Genomic DNA, 19,055 nt, shown 5'->3' with positions numbered 1-19,055 from the left:
ATTCCTTTGCAAAACGTATTAAGTTATACATCAGCAGGAAGACATTTTATAGAGATATTCTATTTGTTGATATATTGCATTTTCTCAATATTTTAAATTACCATAAGTCTGTAATAGGTAGAATTCCATTATTTCTATAATAAGAGAGAGAATACCTTTAACATTTCTGAATTTTAAATAAGATGGATGATAAATCCTACATCTATTTATTGCCAAATATGGCCTTGTAGTGTATTATTCAATTTATGGCAGCAATGCCTTTCCATCTATGTCTACTTTTCTTAAAGGGGAACTCTTATTTATTTTAAACTTTCAGATGTGTACATCTTAACCAACAGTCACCTGCCTTGAGCTTTGGACCATGTACTGCTATGCTGTGAAGAAATCTAGCCTAGAACATAGCCTCTTACATGCAGTAAATTCAGGGTAATAATAATCCTTGCATTTGATGTAGTGCCTCATTATGTCATCGAGATACCTCCATGCACTTCACAGGAATTGCTATAAAGTGAAGTGACTGTGTATTTGTAGGCAAAACTGACAGCCAATTTGCACCCAGCAATGTCCCACAAAGAGCCATGAAGTTAATGACCAATTTTATCTGGGAGATTGTTGACAAGGACATCAAGAGAAACTCCCTTCTCTTTTCGAATAGTGCCATGAGATCTTTAGTGTTAACCTGAACAGGCAAATGGAACCTCAGTTTAATTTCTCATCTGAAGGACAGCAGTATTGACAATGCAACACTGACAGTGCCTTGGGATGTCCTCCCAACGTGAAAGGCACTTTACTAATGTAATTTTGTTGTTGTTGCTGCTGCAACGCTCCCCAGCACTGCATTGCAGTGTCAGCCTGGACTATGAGCTCAAAGTCCCAACATGGGACTTGAATCCAGTCACTCAGAGGAAAGAGTGCTTCAAACCGAACCAGGTTAACAGTTGTGCATTCCTGTGGATTGCCTGTACTTTGTACCTAAAACCGACTTTATGTTCACAAAATAGGTAACTATGATTTGTAAGATATTGTTCATACCTCTGTTACACAGTTACAGAACAAAAAAGTTCCAATACAGATCTGAGGAAATATTATGTTCTCATGGTAAAAAATGTTAAAGCCAAAATGTTGTGAAACTTGTTCAAGTAAAGTATTGAAAAGTATTTCTTAACACAAAAAGGAGGGTAGAGAGGTCACCTTCAACTTCTTTTTCCTGAAATTCATTCATGGTTTGGCACATAGCTATTTGAAAAAAATGTTACCATTCCATTGCAACAAATATGTTATTTTGCTTTATTTCTTGTAATTCAGATTTATTTAATATGAGTTTTAGTGTACTATAACGTTTTTAAATCCGTTTGTCAGCTTTTCTATAACATTCAATTGGTATTTCCCTTTGACATTGGGGACAGCAACATCCAATATTTTCACTGACTTCCGTTTTGAATGAAAGAAGCAGATCCCTTATTCAAAAATGTCATTAAGGGATACGTTTAAAAAGTATGAAAGGTCATTATATAAAAAGACTATTTACTCGAGATGAACTATTGATTTTTAAAATTCCAATTATTTTGAAGGATTACAATCAAGTAAAATTCTTGAAAATATTAAGAACAAAATTTGTATTATAACACCCTCTTGACGTGAAAGGCTCAATGTAAATGCGATTTGTTGTTGTTGATATCCTATATATGCATTGCTGGCAATATTTGATTTGATTTTATCTACATTACAAATAGAATGCTTTCACTCTCATCCATTTCAATTGACGCAGGCAGAGTTTTAAAATCACACTATTGGCATAACTGGGGCAGTGGTACCAGGGCCCACAAGGTTAGGGGCCCAACCAATTGGAGAGTGTGAGGGAGCGAGTGTGAGAGGAGTATTGAAACACTGTAGACTACCATCAGCCTACCTATTTACTAACCTGAGGGTGAATACCATTCTTCACAGCAAGCAGTCTTAATGTAAAAAGAAATCAAATCACTCTTTGTTTTTATTTTTATTCCTACACCACCTATGGCCAGTGAATTTTGGCTGGCGAGGTGGGAAGAGAATGTCCTGCAGATAATCGGGATTGTGGTCCTGGGATCGGCAGATGAGCAAGAGGGGAGTCCTGAGGTCTGCAAATGATCTGGGTTGGGGGGGAGGGGGAGAGGCGGGAGTGCTGGAGTCTACGACTGATTGACCTATCTTCTGTTGTGTTGGCTGGAAAGGTCAGGTGTGACACTCAGGCTTCAGAAGCCGGGGTCACAGACCTAATGTTCATGAGTCTTGGATCTGAGCTTGTTTCATGGCCTCAGAAAGATCTCAGCCTGAGCTGTTTGAAGGTCCCAGAGCCTCAGTTTCTCTGAGCTGTGAGTCCTGGAGGCCATTGGTTTGCTTGGTGTAGGGTCTGTAATCTCTTATCGCTGAGAATGGGTACTCTTTGTGCGTCCAACTTTAAACCCACTCATTCTCACAAACACTTTATCTGTTCTGATTTTCCAACATGGTAATGGTAAACCTCCACAGGCTGCAGATCATCCAGAACTCTGCAGCCCGTGACCTCTCCCGTACTAGGCTCCGCGACCCTATCACCCCCATCCTTGCACAACTCCACTGGCTTCCCATCACACAGAAGATACTGTTCAAGATCTTGGTCCTCACCTTCAAAGCCCTCCACGGTCTTGCTCCTCCTTATCACCCTGTTCGCTCCCTCTGCTCAACGGGCTCCGGCCTGCTTCACGTTCCCCCGCCTTGCTAACCCAACTATCAGCGGGCGGGCCTTTCCGCCACTCCGCACCCACCCTCTGGAACTCCATCCCACAGTACCTCTGTCTCGCTCCCTCCCTACCTTCAATTCCCATCTCAAGAGCCTTCTCTTTGACCGTGTTTTCGATCTCCCTGCTTCCCCCCCCTGCCTTACCCCTCCCCCACCCCGACCCTCAGCATGTTGTAACTCTGTAGGTCCAGCGCCTTGGGATGTCCTCCCGACGTGAAAGGCGCTTTACAAATGTAATTTTGATGTTGTAAACAAAATTTTAGATTTTGAAATTGAGAAGTGAACCCCTAACCTATTCTTGCACCAGGACCGCCCCCCACCCCTTGTTTTGCCAACGAATCACGCGGCGGTCGATAACCTAATAGATTGTGTATTTTATTTTCATCCCTTTGTGTACCATGAATGCAAACATTTTGTATTCTAATAAATTATGCTACATAAGCATATAAAACAAGTGAATCCAATTGTAGACTGCGGAAGCAGAACGTGTTGTTTGTTTCAAGAACGAATTAGATAGATTTCTGTTAGAAAATAATACCTCAGGATACAATATGTCAAGCGACTAACAGGATGGTGGAAGGTGACTAGATGGGCCTTTTGCCTAGCAAATTCTTATGTTCTTTTAGAACAGAAGCATGATACAAACAACTTATTTTAGCTATCCAAGAATACCACTTTGCCTGAAACTATATTTGTCCAGTATTTTCAAATTAGACTCTCATAAGTGCTTTCCCCTTTTATAAGAGAGAGTTTGTATTTTTCAAAGAATTTTGTACGAAATATGAAGGTTCCTAGACTTGAGGAAAATAGAGTTGCCATTTTACATGAATACCGCCATCTGACACAAGTTGTAGTAATACCTACTTCTATTAAAAATAGCTGAACTAAAATTACTGGATCTAGAATTTAATCAGCCTTCATTTGTAAAAAAAAATGTGAAAATCTATACAACATGCATCTTCTCTGCATCTTTTTATCTTTTCCTGACTTACACCTTAAAAGGATCTATCTAGCACACACAATTTACTTCTAACATAGCTGAAAAATATTTTTGAATACTAATCGCTACATAATGCTTTCCATTTCCTTCTCACTTCTTATTATACTCCTTTTAGCAACCAGTTATTTAATAACATTAAATAAGGTACATTTAAGTCCTTAGGATTGCCTAAGAACTTAAAAAAGAGCATATTTGAAAGGAGACTGAATCAATTTGCACTGACTACATTTGGATTGCAGTGAATTGATTTCCTGGCAAAATCACCTCCTCAAGATAGTTTTGGCAGGTGGCCTCAACCAGCATTTATGCTCCATTTCTTTGTTGAATCATTGCACAAAGCCCAGTATAAATACAGAATTATATGTCTCCAGTACTAACATTTTTTTAAAAGATATTTAGGTTACTTTTGACCTCCTTATCCAGCCATTGTGGTTTTGGTCTTGCTAGATTTCTCTTCTTCCTCATATAAATGTATTTTTTTTTTACACACATCTCTTATTTCATGTCTTTTATATTGAGGTTCTCCTTCCCCTTAATCCTTACTAGAGCTCTTCACATATGCATTATTGAAGTTATGCGTCTTTACATTTTTATTTTGCTCTTGCACTTTAATGCAGTATCTAGTTTAACTGTACACTGATCACTGAAGTCTTAAGTGTTCAGCCACTTCCATATTACTTATCAGTGCTGATGCTGCTAAACGCTAAACCTAATATAGCATCTGCTCTAGTATTCTTCCTTATTTACTGCATTAAGAAATCACTGATCATCTTTATGAAATTGCTAGAAGATTCTCACTCCCCTCTGGTTGCCTTTTACTTCTAGTGCTATTTATGACTCCTGTTTCAAATGTCAATAATTTCACTGGCTGCATGAATCTCGAATCCTAAAAGTTTAATGCTACCTGCATCTTATAAAAATGTTTGACCTCATTCTTCAACACATTTATTTGTTATGTTTTTGTTATGTTTTTATTTTCTTTTTTCCACCCTTAATAACCTCTTCCATCACCTCTCGACCCTCTACAGGTTTCATTCTTATGTACCAAAATATTCTCTCAGATGAAGACCGATTAATCCCAAATCCAGTGTAAACGAATCCCAGTTGATACTTAATATTGATATTCTTGCCAACAGCTAAACTCCCCATTTGGTTATCTGAAAACCAATCTTTCTGCAAAAGTTATTTCTACCTAAAAGAGTTTCCCACTTATCCACAAATTGAATTTCTTCTAACACACATCATTGAGCAAACACTGCTTGAAGTCAGTTATCCTCCTCATTCTTTCCACGCATGCACCCTTTTCATTTGTTGGCTTAAACCTGCCCATGAACCCTGCATAAGTATTTAAAGTTCCTCACGTTTTTTGTTACATTATTTATTCCAAATGCAATACCCCCAACTGAATTAACCCCCCACCACCACCCCACACAAACAAATTCATTATGTCTTCACATCTTCTGCAGTATCCCTCACTTATGCTCTGAGACTGCATTTCGTCATCCTTCTCTACCTCGCATGTTGGTTTCCTTAGTGTCTTCACTTACCTGATCTTCATCCACAGAATGCATTGGTTTGCTGTTTCCGCCTGCTCTTTCAATACCTGCACCAATGCTTCTGTAGTTCATATCTCATTTGCTTCATTTACTTTGTTATTCTTATCTTGGGTCACAATCTCTGCATTTATCACATCTTCAAATCTTTGTGCATGTTAGATGGCTCCACAGCAAGGGCCAAAGCAGTTATATCTACAGTTACAAGAGCTTCTTTCCCTTTGCAAGACTTAGTGTTTTCAATAATTTTATCATATGTTTTTCCCTGCAAAAAGTTAAGCTTTGTCAACAACTTACATCTGGAGCATACAAACTCTGCAACTTGTCAAATGTGACCATTCTTTCCTTTGTATAAGTATGCATAGATATACAAGTACATTTGGCATTCCTTACACACAAGTCTTCTTTACAAAGTTCCTGTTTTTAAATTGAAAAAAATCCCTCTTTCTTTAAATAAGTTCCAAATATTAAACCAGCCTTTTTATTAAGGTATTTCAAACTAAGGCTTTTTAAATTACTTCTGCCTGGCACATGTCTTTAATCATCTCTGCTATATGGAATTGCTGTTTTAAAATTTTCATAGGTTCAGCCAACAGTAACCTACAAGACTATCCTTAGAAGCCGCTTGGAAATAGGATTGTTTTTGACCATTGTTACTGCAAATAATTTTAGATTTAAAGATGCGCAATGCAAGTTATATTATTATTTAGCAATTCATTTTCAGTATTTACGTATTTTGGGAATCTGCAATTATTTATGCCTGGTCATTCTGGCTCCGGAGAGAACTAAAGCAATGTAGCTGAAAAAAAAGCTTAATAAAAGAGAATAAATGATTATTTTAATTAGAATATTATAAGAACCAGAGACTACTAGCAGCAAAGATGGGCTTTGTATACTTGTTATTATTCTGCTCTTTCCCTTCTCATTCATGGTAACTAAAGTGAAAAGCAAGGTTTAGTAGGATAGGGGTAAAGGAAAATGTGCCTTTTATAGTTTACAATCTCTGCAACCAGAAAATGAATATCTTCAGCACTGAAAGGTGCATATTTTGCAGTTAACAAACACGCTTCAGCTTTGTCCTAAACACAGAATAAAAGTAAGACATCATTTAACAGAATTTCAAAATCTCCAACTGTGTGCTATTTGTACTAAGAGCTTTGTGGCAATAAAAGAGAGGTGTAGAAAATGGATCATACTTTTGGTTCAAAGTAGCTATACCAGTAAAACAATTGTGAACTCCTTTTCTCCTATAATGTGATGGCGTTTCCACAACAGTATTTTCAGAAAAGACAAATAGCACCACAAACTGCATCCAGATTGAGGTTTTACATTCCATTCAATACTCCTTTCTAGTTTGCCATCAATTTACAGTCAATCAGTCCTAGGATTCACACTGCAATTGCAACATAATCCCTCCACAGCAAGCATAGAATATAAAATGTATCTCGCATCTTAAAATGCAATGTGTTACATCTCTGCTCCTCAAAACAAAACATTTCTGTACGTAATCTTAAGTGTCTGCAAAAATGATGCAGATCATATATGTATTAATCACTCCACTTCTAATCAGCTTGTTGACAAGACAAGTTATCTCAGATATGTATACTATGTAAGAATTACTGGATAGCAATCGAGAACAAGAATTCTCTCCCACCTACTTCCCCAGGTCGGGGAAACTGAAGCCAATTGCAATACCCCCACAGCAATTCTAGTTGATATTTGGTCCCTCAAACGAAGGATTAAACTTGAGAGCCTTCTAAACACTATGGCTCAATGCCACCATTACAAGATGCATTAATCCATGAGAAAAAGGTCATTTGCTTTAGAAAAAAATTGGAAAAAAGTATTTATTGTAATCTGCATAAATTGATGAAAGTGACTTTTTGCAATATTGTTTTAAAAGTCCAGCAAAATCCTATTAATTGAATACTCAGCTTGACTGCGAAATTTATTCGATAACCAAACTATTCATAAAACTGAACTAAACAGAAGAGGAAACTGAGCTCCAGAGCTCGAGCCACGGAGACATAGTCCTTCCACAGCAAACACAGGATAGGACGTGTATCTCACATCTTAAAATGTAATGTGTACGTCTCAGGTCTTCAAAGCAAAACATTTCTGTAAGTAATCGTAATCACCTGGTTCACAGCAACTGGACATTCTCTCCTTCACTAATTAGACACATCGTCGCTCGCACGTGGCCAACTGACTAATTGCCAGCAACCTCTCTGGGGAATGAGGCGAGAGGTGGGTAAGGAAGAGAGAACGCCGCCAACATTTGGACTGTACTGTATAATAATAATCCTTGCATTTGATATAGCACCTTATCAAGTCTTCGAGACGTCTCAAAGCGTTTCACAGAATATACTGTAAAGTGTAGTGACTGTATGTTTTGTGGGTGAAACGCGGCAGCCAAGTGCACACATCAATTGCGCACAGAAGGTTGTGATTTGGGACTATGCCTTCATTCAGACTCAGATTAATTGGTTTTATCCAAATAAATTATTTGATAAACCAAATTATTTGTATATTCGCAGTTCAATTAAATGATCTATATTCTTAAGATTCGGCTTGCAAATGGTTTGGGATTTCTAAATTCTATTCAATAAACCGAACTATACTATTATCTGATATTCAATTAACCAAATTTCACTGTACCTATATGAAAAAAATCTATATTTAAAAGTAATACTTTAGTCATCTGACAAAAGGTGAGCTGGAAAATGAAAAAGAATTAAACATGTGTGCATATAATATTATTAAATAATTTAATTTCAATAATGTAGGAATATACTTTGGAGTTCTTAGTCATGAAGTTGAGAAATGACAAATGTTAAAATCCGTGCACCAGTAAAACTGAAACATCTTCAGTCCTCTGCTGTAACGTTGCTTTACTGTGAAGGCAATACCAACAGCTGTTTACAAAATGGTGTGTGTATAGGGAAAATTGGTTCAATGCATTATTGTTATTCACAATTACACATTATACATCTTTTTTTCCTGTCACGTCAAAGCACCAAAGAGTCAGATCAATATTGTTTTAAAATCTATCTGTCAAAACAGTTGCTAATAAGAAAATGGACACGAGCACTGATATGGCCAATAATGGATAATATATTATACGTCAAGAGAGAAAGCATTTCTAATTTTCTCCAAACCGGCTCATTTATCATTCTCGCGATTTCTTTTTGGCTTCACTGCATTAGTGAAAGAAACATACTGTTGTGCCCGATAGTATTTCTCAAGTTATTTAAATATAAACTATGTAAGACTTACTAATGGATGCTGAGGGGATTTTCCATACTGATAATCACGTCATAAATACTGCTGCTACATCGGTATTGCTGCATTCTGTTAGCTTAATGAAAAATAATAGTTTTGTTAGCTGAACATTACACGTGACGCGGTATAAGCTTTAAGTAAGTCACCCAGGATTGAAAACCCAGTAGGAAGGCTAAGCAAATACATTAGTGAGGAAGGAGAAAATGCACTGTAAGTGAGGAAAACATTTTTTCTGAGTTAAGTACAAAGGATGAAGACAGTTTTATTGAAAGGATTTTAAAAACATATTGAAGCAAATGCATTTTCTGTTGTGTACTCTGTTATGCTAAGATAGCTATCTTTCATTAATAGTACTGTGGTACTGAAATATACCTCATCTCAATTGCTGTGATGGATACCATTCTGACATTAAAAGGCACATTTGTTCTTTAGAATTACAACTATAATTTTCCTAATCTGTTTAATAAAGATTTAATTTTTGACTGAAAATACTCAATGTTGGTCATGTCATTTTCTTAATATCAGCTGCAATGTATGATGCTTCAAGCTAAGCGTCTTATTTACAAGCCTGTAGCCAATTTAAATGCTAAAATGCTGTAAATAATTTGTGGCAATTTCTCAAATAATAGCCTTTTTATTTCATTTTCATTATCATTTTAATCACAACTACAAAAGCTTTTACTGCATCACAGACCAGTGGTACAAGGTCATAAGTCACTGTTGTTAAAGTTTTGCAAGTATGCAATTAATGCTAAAAAACCCAAACTCAAACTTGAACCATTTACATTTCACATATGCGTTATTGGACTATGAAAGCATTAACAACAACAACAAGATTCCATTTATAGAGCGCCTTTCACGTCGGGAAGGGAGGGAACGAGGAGGGGGTAGAGAGTCGAGAGGGGAGCTGAAGGCACGGTCAGAGAGAAAGGTCTTGAGACCGGCCTTGAAGGAGGAAAGGGAGGAGGCAAGGCGAAGGCACTGGGGGATGGAGTCCCAGAGCCTAGGGACTGAGAGGCTGAAGGCCGGGCCACCGATGTTAGGACGATTGGGGCGGGGAATGTGGAGCAGACCGGAGCCAGAGGAACGGAGGGTACGGGCAGATAAGTAAGGGGATAGTAGGTCGGAGAGGTAGGAGGGAGCAAGGCCGTGAATGGCCTTGTAGGTGAGGATGAGGATCTTGAATTCGATCCTCTGGGGATGGGGAGCCAGTGGAGGCGAGCGAGGGTGGGAGTGATGTGATGGCGAAGCCTGGTGCGGGACAGTACACGAGCTGCAGAGCTCTGAATGACCTGCAGCTTGTGGAGGGAGGTGCCGGGAAGGCCGGCGAAGTTAAGTTGTACTACGGAAGTTATTATCACATGCAGATTGCTAACAACACGTCTGGTTTCTATAGTGGTAGATGCCTGAAAACAAAAAAAATCAATGTTTCGATACTCTTGTCTACAAGTTTGTTTCTATAGTACAACACAATACGGTAACAAGTTTGTTACTGTATTATGAAGGCTACATATATGAATAAGAGCTTTATGCCTCTCACCCTCTCAGGCAAGCCTACTTCCACTAGTGAAATAACTTTAATAGATATGGCAAATTAATATGCTACTGATTTATATTCCTTAATTAGCTGAATTAATATTCATTACCTCAATCAGGACTGTTACATTTTTCAGTAACAAATTTACTCTATAACCAAGCTAACAAGAACTCAGAGATCCCTATGATTTAGACTGTGGAACTCCCTCAATCCCTTCCTCTTACAAATGATACACCTTTAAAATCAAACCACTTCTTGGTTGTTTTTTTCTCTCCAGTTCTTTTCAGTTTTGATAGTGTACCAAACAACATGCTTTAAAAATCATGCATCTGACTATCATGCAGTCAGCAAGGCCCAGATGCTAGTTTCTCCTCTCAAACTTGAATTTCCCCTTGTTCCATAGCCATAGAAATCTATTTTCTTGGCATTATTGACAGCAACCAGAAACTTTAATAAGTTCAACACTACACACGTTTTCTGCATCTGTATCTATTCTGCCTTACAGAACATGCAAAGTCCTAATCTAAAAAACATTGATTTTCACAAACCTTGTGTTTTCTACTTAAAATCTGACGGCTATGCTTGTATCTCCTAAATTTCTTTTTGTAGAAATTTACACAATAAACTGATTGAACATTTCATGGTTTCCATTGCCTTTTCCCCATCCTTGATGATTCTTTTAAACTTTCTAAGATCAGAGACTGCACTATCTTTTTCCTTAGATACTATGTTTAGATTTTCTTCTGCCTCCAATTATATTTTGAACTTCAACATTCCAGATGTGACTGTTTTATGTCTGACAGACTTTTGCAAACTGCTATGGATATCGTCTTACAAACATCCTTATTAAAACTGGATTATTTAACCATGTATGAATATTCTTTACTCCCATCGGAGTCAATATTTCTTGCTATTCAAATCTTATTGCTTGGAGTGATATATTCTGTCAGACAGAAATAAGCAAAATAACGTCTACCACTTTCCCCCTACAAATTTCTCACAAATCTCCCACAGATTTGTTTCTAAATTTCTTTGCCAATGGCCAAATAACATTTAAAAGCACAGTGTTTTAAAGCTTTCAAAGGCTCATCTGACAATACTTCAGAACATCAACAAAATGCCTTTTAAAAGTAGCAAGAAGAATGCTTTACATGTGGGTTTCCCTTTGTAATAATTTTGATGTATGTTCCATGTAACCCCCAGCTCCCAAAGTCATATATTTTCTCCTTAACATTTGGTAAAGATTTATAATATAGATTTACAGTATGCAAGAGAGTACATTAAAAAGCATGTGCCACTAGACAAGCTTCAGAAAATACCAAGCTGTGCTTAATCTTTTTCCACAAATCAGTTGCTACATTTGTCTTTCAACATGGAGCTAAGGAGGACACAAATGTCCCTTCTATATACTGTAAAGCTAATAGCAGAATAAATGCCACATGACACTACTGAATTGGACACCCTGAGCTGAAAACTCACCCTTCTAATGGAAACGTTTCATTGGGCTATGAGGTCAGAGTTGCAGGAGCATAAACTCCAAAGTGGATTCCAGGTTTTGGTTTACTGGGGTTTACAGCTTGATGTATGATGCTGCAGTAACATTAATTCACTGCTTCATCCCCAGAAATCCAGGCAAACAACAGCTGCTTAAATTAGATCCACACTATGCAAATGTAGAGGCAAAATTGGAGGAGCGCCCAATCCCATCCTCACCAAGTGAGTACATACACATCTCGAGGAGTGGTCACTCGATCATGATCAACAGGAACACTCACTGATTTCTCCTTTCTTAAAGTTGAGGCTTATTTAATCCAATTGTAGTGGGGCTCATGTTACACCTGCTCAGATCACCTAATTCAGCACAGATTGGCTAAGAAACCTGTGACCCTCTTGATCTGTTAGGATCAGTTACAAGCTGAACAAATGTAATGAACCATCAGGTATTGTCCATTTCAAACAGGCTAAATATGTCGCAGGCAGTGTTTCTCCATTATATTGTGTGAGTGGACTCTCACCTCACTCGAAATGTGATTCACCATCCTCAGTAGGAATACCAATAATATTTTCTTTTACCAGTGAATGAAGTGAGAGGTTATTTTCCTCTCATGCCCATACATGGTGAGAGGGGTTTATCACACAGAGAATGTCAAATCACATGAAGTAAGATTTCACTAAGTTGTGAAATGCTCTGAAAAGTATGGTTGCACTGCAGAGCAAGGGACTTTACTTTGATTTTTATTTCATTATCAAAACAGTAGAATTTCACACATATTGTAATTTAGGAAAATACAAAGTAAAGATATTTCATAGTTATCAATGCTGCTAGTACATTTGTGCATATTTAATTTTGAGCTGTACTCTACCACATGCTAAGCTATAGTTACTCAGTGTTCAGCTTTGTATCAGTCTCCTAATCTGGTCTGCAATCCATTTCTACTTTATAACTATTCAGTTTATAGAAACTTCATTTTACAATTTAAAGGTAAATTCTACAGTATCAAAAGAAATAAGATTGACTAATTTGTTGTCAGATTGAAGACTTGTAGCCTTCATTAGTTCCGTTGTGTTCAGATCAACACTGATACCTTTCAGAGGCAGGACAGAATAGGCTCTTCTATTTATAAAACGCAAGGCAATGTAACAAACTTCAACTCGAGTCTCTAGAAATAGGCTTAAAACTTTGTTTCTAAAAAGATGAACATCATGATCTGTCAAATCCTAAGGAAAACGCATCCCATGTAATCATTTGACATGAAGGCCCAGAGGCTTCCATGGACTACAGAGTACAGGAGACTGGCCACCCTCAGGTCGTGCAGTTCCTCGCCTGTATAATGTGCTGAGAAATAACACTGCAAATTAGAAAAGGATGACAGGGTTTCTTTAAGAGTAGCTACATCTGGCTCAGCTTCCATCTTGACCCCATTCGTAATGTTCAGGTTAACTTAAGATTGCACATACTGACGTAGTCCTGCATTATACTGTACTACACAAAACACAAGCACATGTGAAACTGCATGGGAGTAAGAGCACGTACACATTATGTACAAATACACACCCAAAGTCCTAATTTATCAGGGTCTTGTATCTTCTTTCAATAATTAAAAGTCCATTGCCTGTGATATGTATTTGCTATATATATTACCGTATACATATACCACGTGAAATCCATTGAAGAAACAATTACGTGAGCTGTTACCTTGAAATACTGCAGTTTTTTCTGGGTGTCCATTGTTCCTTCCTTTTCCTGCAGCAGACAGGAGTTGAAGATGAAAAGCTCGGTATCTCTCATCCAGCCTTTGAGTTCTTTGATCCTGACCTCCAGCTGCCTCACCAGGCTGCTGCTCTCAGGCGAGAGGAGATCACGTGGGCCTGCCCCATTTGGCCCCACTACCATGTCCTGTGTCTTCTCTCCAAGGGTTTTCTGATATAGTAAGAGAAAAAGATCAATTAACTTGATGCACTGCAACACCTTCTTCCAGTAATTATTGACAAGTAACTATTTTATAGGAAAGTGTTCCTGGCTAAAACAATTTTTTTAAAAAATCCAATTCAAACCAAGCCTGAAACAGAGTCTGAAACAGAGTCTGAAACAGAGACTTCAGACAACAGATACAATATGTATTTAATTACAGAGCAAACTACTATACACTATAGTCTCAAGGAACTTCTAAATTACAGTAATATATTAATGCAGTTAATTATGGATATCGTATTAAAAAAAGTGCAATGAAGGTGCTGTATTAGTTGAATGGTAATCCCCATTACTAAAATGGTTATTAATCTCTGACATTATTATTGTGAGCAGTAAATAGCCAATGTGTTTGGGTTGGGAAGGGGGAACTACTGCATGCAGACTCAATGAAATCACTATGTACAACTGATATGAAGCAATCTATTCAAGAAAATCTTAGGTGAATAATTCTGGCAAACCAGTCCCTTATACCATGGGAATACTAATAATATGAAGGCTCACAGCAGAATCCAGATTCGGCTATTGTTTTTCTGGTGTGACAAATTTATCAGCAAGCGCGGAATCAATACCCAGAGAGGGTAGGTTACAAAAAAAGGAATTTATTGCCACTTTCTGTTCAGTAACAGTTTGCAATCATAAATTCTTCATAAGCAGAATACTTCTGAGAATGGTCTGTCTTCATAAATATACGACAGAGGACATCAATTTCATTTAATTCACAATTTGTGGCAGCACAGCAGATGCCAATGCCTTCCTTGATAGGGTTGTTTAATATGCAATTGAGATGGAGTAATGTGCAGCACGGGGGACAAGATTTCTCGGATTAAACTCCACGCACCACTGACATTTTATTTTATCATTTTCTGTTTCAGACTGTTCCCTTTAGATGAAAGCTACATTAAAATCCTTCCCACTTTATTTTAAGATGTTTTAAAGTTAAAATTTTCATTTTGTTTATAATGTCAATTCAATTTAAATGATGGCAATATTAAATATTTTTGTTTTGTGTTGATAGTATAATGCATCACTTTTAGCTATGACACATACAACTGTTGAACATTACAGCTACCCAGCCTCCCTGTGTAATTTAAACCTTATAATAAATGAAAAGGAATTAAATTCAGTTTCTTCATAAGAGCCAGAAATGGCTCCAGTTAGGAGAAACATCCCTTTCTCATTTTCATTTTGCTTGTTATTTTGATTAAAAGCAATTTAATCATTTTGGTATATTAATGCAATCTTGTTTACTTAATTAAACAGTTCTTATATTGTGGCAATGTGTAAATCACATGGGACTTGATGTGCAAAATACTCCAATACTGTGGTTACTTCTCTGCCATGGTGTAATGGTAAGCTTAGACTCACAATAATCTAGGGGAAATAATAGAAACTTTGCTATCTGTTTTCTTTCCTTCTGCCGTCTCCATCTCTACTATCGTTGCCTCTATGTACCACATTTTCTCCTTCAGTTTAGATGCCAGGAATAGTCTGACATGCAGCTTGTTCATACCTCCATCAAAGTTCAACCAACAGGAGGTCGTGATAATCCTTGGTGGATTTAAGTTTGGAAACATAAATCATTAATTTCCTCATCCTGACCTTTAAATCCCTCCATGGTCTTGTCCCCATCCTACCTCTGTAGCCTCCTCACACCCAACCAACCTGAACTCTTCCTCCACTCAGTGTGTACTGGCCTGTTTTACATTCCCACCCCCACCCAACCACTCTCTGGAACTCCATCCTGAAGGCACTTCGACTTGCCCTTCCCTGGCCTCCTTCAGGTCCCCCTCAAGAGCTTCCTCTTTGACCATGTTTTCAGCCATCTTCCCCTCACGCCCCCACCATCATCCTCCATCAAACCCCAACCCAAGCTTGGGTGCAAACCCTGAATTGCGCAGTGCCTTGGGGCATCCTCTTGACATGAAAGTTGCTATATAATTTACACTATCATATTGTGTGTTAGAGACGGAATTTCCTTCAATGGGTTAATCAATGTCTCAATGAAAATAGATATATTTTGCTGAACTTCCACGTTCAACAGTGATTCAATTACATAACACCACATTTTATTGTTATGAGACCTACACCTGATTCCTTGTTCATCATCACTCACCTACACATTGCAATGTTTAACTGCAAAGTGTTCCAGGAAACGTCGGTAAATTTTGTGTCCATAAGCAATTCCCCAGAGATGGATGATTAGAAAGAACATACCTCTAACAGATCCCATTTTTCTTTAATTTTCTCTACTTTTTCAAGGAAGTTGCTCGATAATGAGCTGCCATCTTGCTTCAGTGATTCAACCTTATTTAGCAACTGTATTTTCTTAGGAAGCCAAATTGACATTTCCATGCTGTAACCCTGCGAAGCAAATGGCCATACTTTAGTATATCTATTTTAAATACCTAATAGACTATGCTAAAGTGTTCAGAATATTATCAGATTCTCTAGCGTTCACACGTTGTAACACTTAAAGAAATATCATGGTTCATGCCTTTTGATGCACATTCTTAAAAATAAATCCACTCCTTTGAAAGTGATAGCTTACAGCAAATTCAAGCCTGGGTCGTCAGCACTTTGTGACAGTCTTCAACCTATGCCCAACGAAGCTGATATAATATTTACAGAGTAAGTTGAGAAATTAAATGACTGGATGAATCCACCAATACTCTTTAATTAACTAAGACCTATGATCCATCAACCATAACAACAGTAATTTGTTTCACTTGAACATGCTTTTTCACAGTAAGTCCTGCTGAAATTTAGGATCCAAATGAGGCGAATGTGTTGATAACAGTCATCATACTCAACAACAACAAATTATATTACAAATCCATGTCCCAAAACAAACATTTCTGCCTGCTGATCTCAGGTTTCACACTATTTCTGGTATGTGCAATTCCTTCATATGACCAAACAGATGAGTGGGTGGAGGTGGGGGAAGCAGACCTGTCATTTCTGATTCAATGACATTTAGTTCACTTGACTATTTTTCACTACATGTCCTTGAAGGTAGTCAGAAGTTGCCTAGTTCCTAACTAATGATTCTTTTGAATAATCTTAAGATTGTAATACCAATTCACTAACCATTGTCTGGAGAGATTTTTCTGAATAAAAATGTGTTTCATTATTCATTGTGTTGCTCCTGTGTAGTTATTCACTGTATTCACTCGCATCCTCCCAGCAGGAAAGGTGCTTACATATAAATGTAATTGTTTGCTATCCTATGTTATTATGCACCAAGAGATGAATGCAAACCTGGTTGACTCATCCTCTGAGTTTCCCATGATATATTCCCACTTATACATTTTAAAGGATTACATCTTATCCTGACATTTCAGTCAAGATCATCATTCGCCTCTCACAGAAAATATTTCCTTGAAACTGGAGATTCGCCTGAACCAGACAGGTAGCAATGTCTTTGCAGAAGTTAAATGCCAGTAAAGCATCATTTAAACTAATAAAGCAAGGGGGGGGGGACAAAGAAGATCAGAGATAATAAACAAACAACAATGAAAGAGGGCAGAAATTATGGAAAGCAGGAGTAGATAATAGATGCTAATTTGAATGTAAACACTGATATGAGAGCTAAGCACTATAAAAATATCATCACATGGAAAGAATTAGGCCAAAAATGAAACAATGCAGGCTAAGGAATGGGGATACCAATGCCTCAAAATGTTATACAAAAACAGCAGGAGTCAATAATAAAATAGAATATCTGGAGATCCATTCGAACGAAGCATACCATACGATGCAGGAACCACAGAGACTTTAATATAATAATATAGATTGGGAGTGAAATCAAATTTCCTCAAAGAAAAATAAAGATTCAGAAGACCAGGTGATACGAGTCATAGATGAGGTAAATATTCATAGATTACTTGACTTTGATGATGAGAGAATTATAGTACTTAGGTTCAAATCTAAAAATCTTCAAACAATCGAGAGATTAGAACTGTTATTGCAGAGTGTCAATATATAAATAGTTGTCCAATAACAGTAGTTTTCTTTGTCTAAATTGAGTTATTTGTGCATTTTGAAAGTAACAAAAAGTTAATGCATTCACAGGATTTAAAATCAAACCTTTGCTTCATCCAACCAATTCTTTTAATTTATTTGTGTGATGTTTCTTATTTGTTTGAACCTTGATTATCCTGGATTATTCATCTTGGTTTCTCAATCGAAAACAAAAGCTGGGAGATCAGTAGTTAGCAGATCTGAGCTCATACGAGGAGCTCTTGGTCATTCTACCCATGAGAGTTAAGGAAAAAAAGGTCAGGGATTCCCCACTGGAAGGAATGCCGGAAGAAAGAAAATCACAGTGCAAGTCACCCCCTCCCCCAGTGACTCTCATGCACCTCTGGATGAACAGCGATATTGTCAAATAACTTAGAGCAGGTTGTCTGCCTGTCAAGTCTACTGTGAGAATTGTGCTTAATACAGTGGTACTTTAGAAGAGGACAGAGAGCTACACAGCACAATAGATGGAAAATATAGAGAAAAGTATGCATTTAACATTGGTCATAAAAGAACGGAACTTTACATTTGCCTTTTTAAAAAAAACATTTTTAAATGATTGCTGGGAGATTACTAAAAATTACAAGTTCACTTTTAAACTGATCTTTTTTAAAACGTTTAAAATCACGATTCTCTGCATATCCTTGCATAAATGTTTTAATTCTGATAAGAAGCTGCTACAGTATCCACAAGCTTTTTACTTGCAATACTGGACAAAAGAACAAAGGAACAATCTAGGGACTCTCAGCAAACATTGGTCCATTCCGGAAAAACTTTTATGTGCATTTTCATGTTCAATTACAAACCGTCCAACTGCATCCAGAATCATTTGAAAACTTCCTGCACAAAGTTTTTTTAAAAAACATTCACTGACATTTAAAAGCACTGCAAAATCAACATAGGCCAAATTGTTATAACACACACAACCCTTATTTCAAATTTGTGCAAATGTAATTAACATACTAGTTTTAAAAAAAACTTATGCTAAATGCAAGCTTTTGTAAAACAGTTTTGGCGAAAAATCACACCAAAGAAAATTCTCCCCAAATGGAGAGACAGACAAAGCTTTGAAACACTGTTAATTGTCACCATGGTGACCAGAAGAATAAGCCATTTTCAGATGTGTATAGAAGGCTCACTTTGACAGATTTGGGCACTTTTTAGCCTCCTTCAGTGCTAAAAGAATAAGGTGCCTAGTCACACAGGGGTCAGGAAAGGAAACTTTTCATGGAAACTTTACAGAACTTCTCTGACCTTGAACATATGAAAAACATCTACACATGTAAAATCTATTACAGTGAAAACTGCCCGGGCTGACTGAGTGTTGTAATGAAACAACACCGGATTCAGAGAAGGGAAAAACAGAAAGATGCTCAAGATTGCAATGCATCCACTCCACAGAGGAAAAAAGATCGCATGGCCATATTATGTGA

The 19,055-nt window shown here is 37.3% G+C and overlaps 1 protein-coding gene across 1 annotated transcript in view; it reads right to left on the bottom strand.

Annotated features, from left to right (window-relative positions):
* The window catches only part of akap6 (A kinase (PRKA) anchor protein 6), a 113,694-nt gene that overhangs the window by 11,938 nt on the left and 82,701 nt on the right, over positions 1 to 19,055 (bottom strand). The window contains exons 9-10 of the mRNA XM_007893379.2: positions 15,817 to 15,963; positions 13,327 to 13,551 (exon numbers count right to left, since the gene is read on the bottom strand). Of these exons, the coding sequence (XP_007891570.2) occupies positions 13,327 to 13,551; positions 15,817 to 15,963 (372 nt within the window). The remainder of the gene's footprint in view (positions 1 to 13,326; positions 13,552 to 15,816; positions 15,964 to 19,055) is intronic.

This window comes from Callorhinchus milii, unplaced genomic scaffold (assembly GCF_018977255.1).
Source record: "Callorhinchus milii isolate IMCB2004 unplaced genomic scaffold, IMCB_Cmil_1.0 Scaffold9, whole genome shotgun sequence".
Taxonomy (NCBI): domain Eukaryota; kingdom Metazoa; phylum Chordata; class Chondrichthyes; order Chimaeriformes; family Callorhinchidae; genus Callorhinchus; species Callorhinchus milii.
The sequence above is the reverse complement of the archived record's forward strand: the minus strand, read 5'-3'. Positions and strand labels throughout refer to the sequence as shown.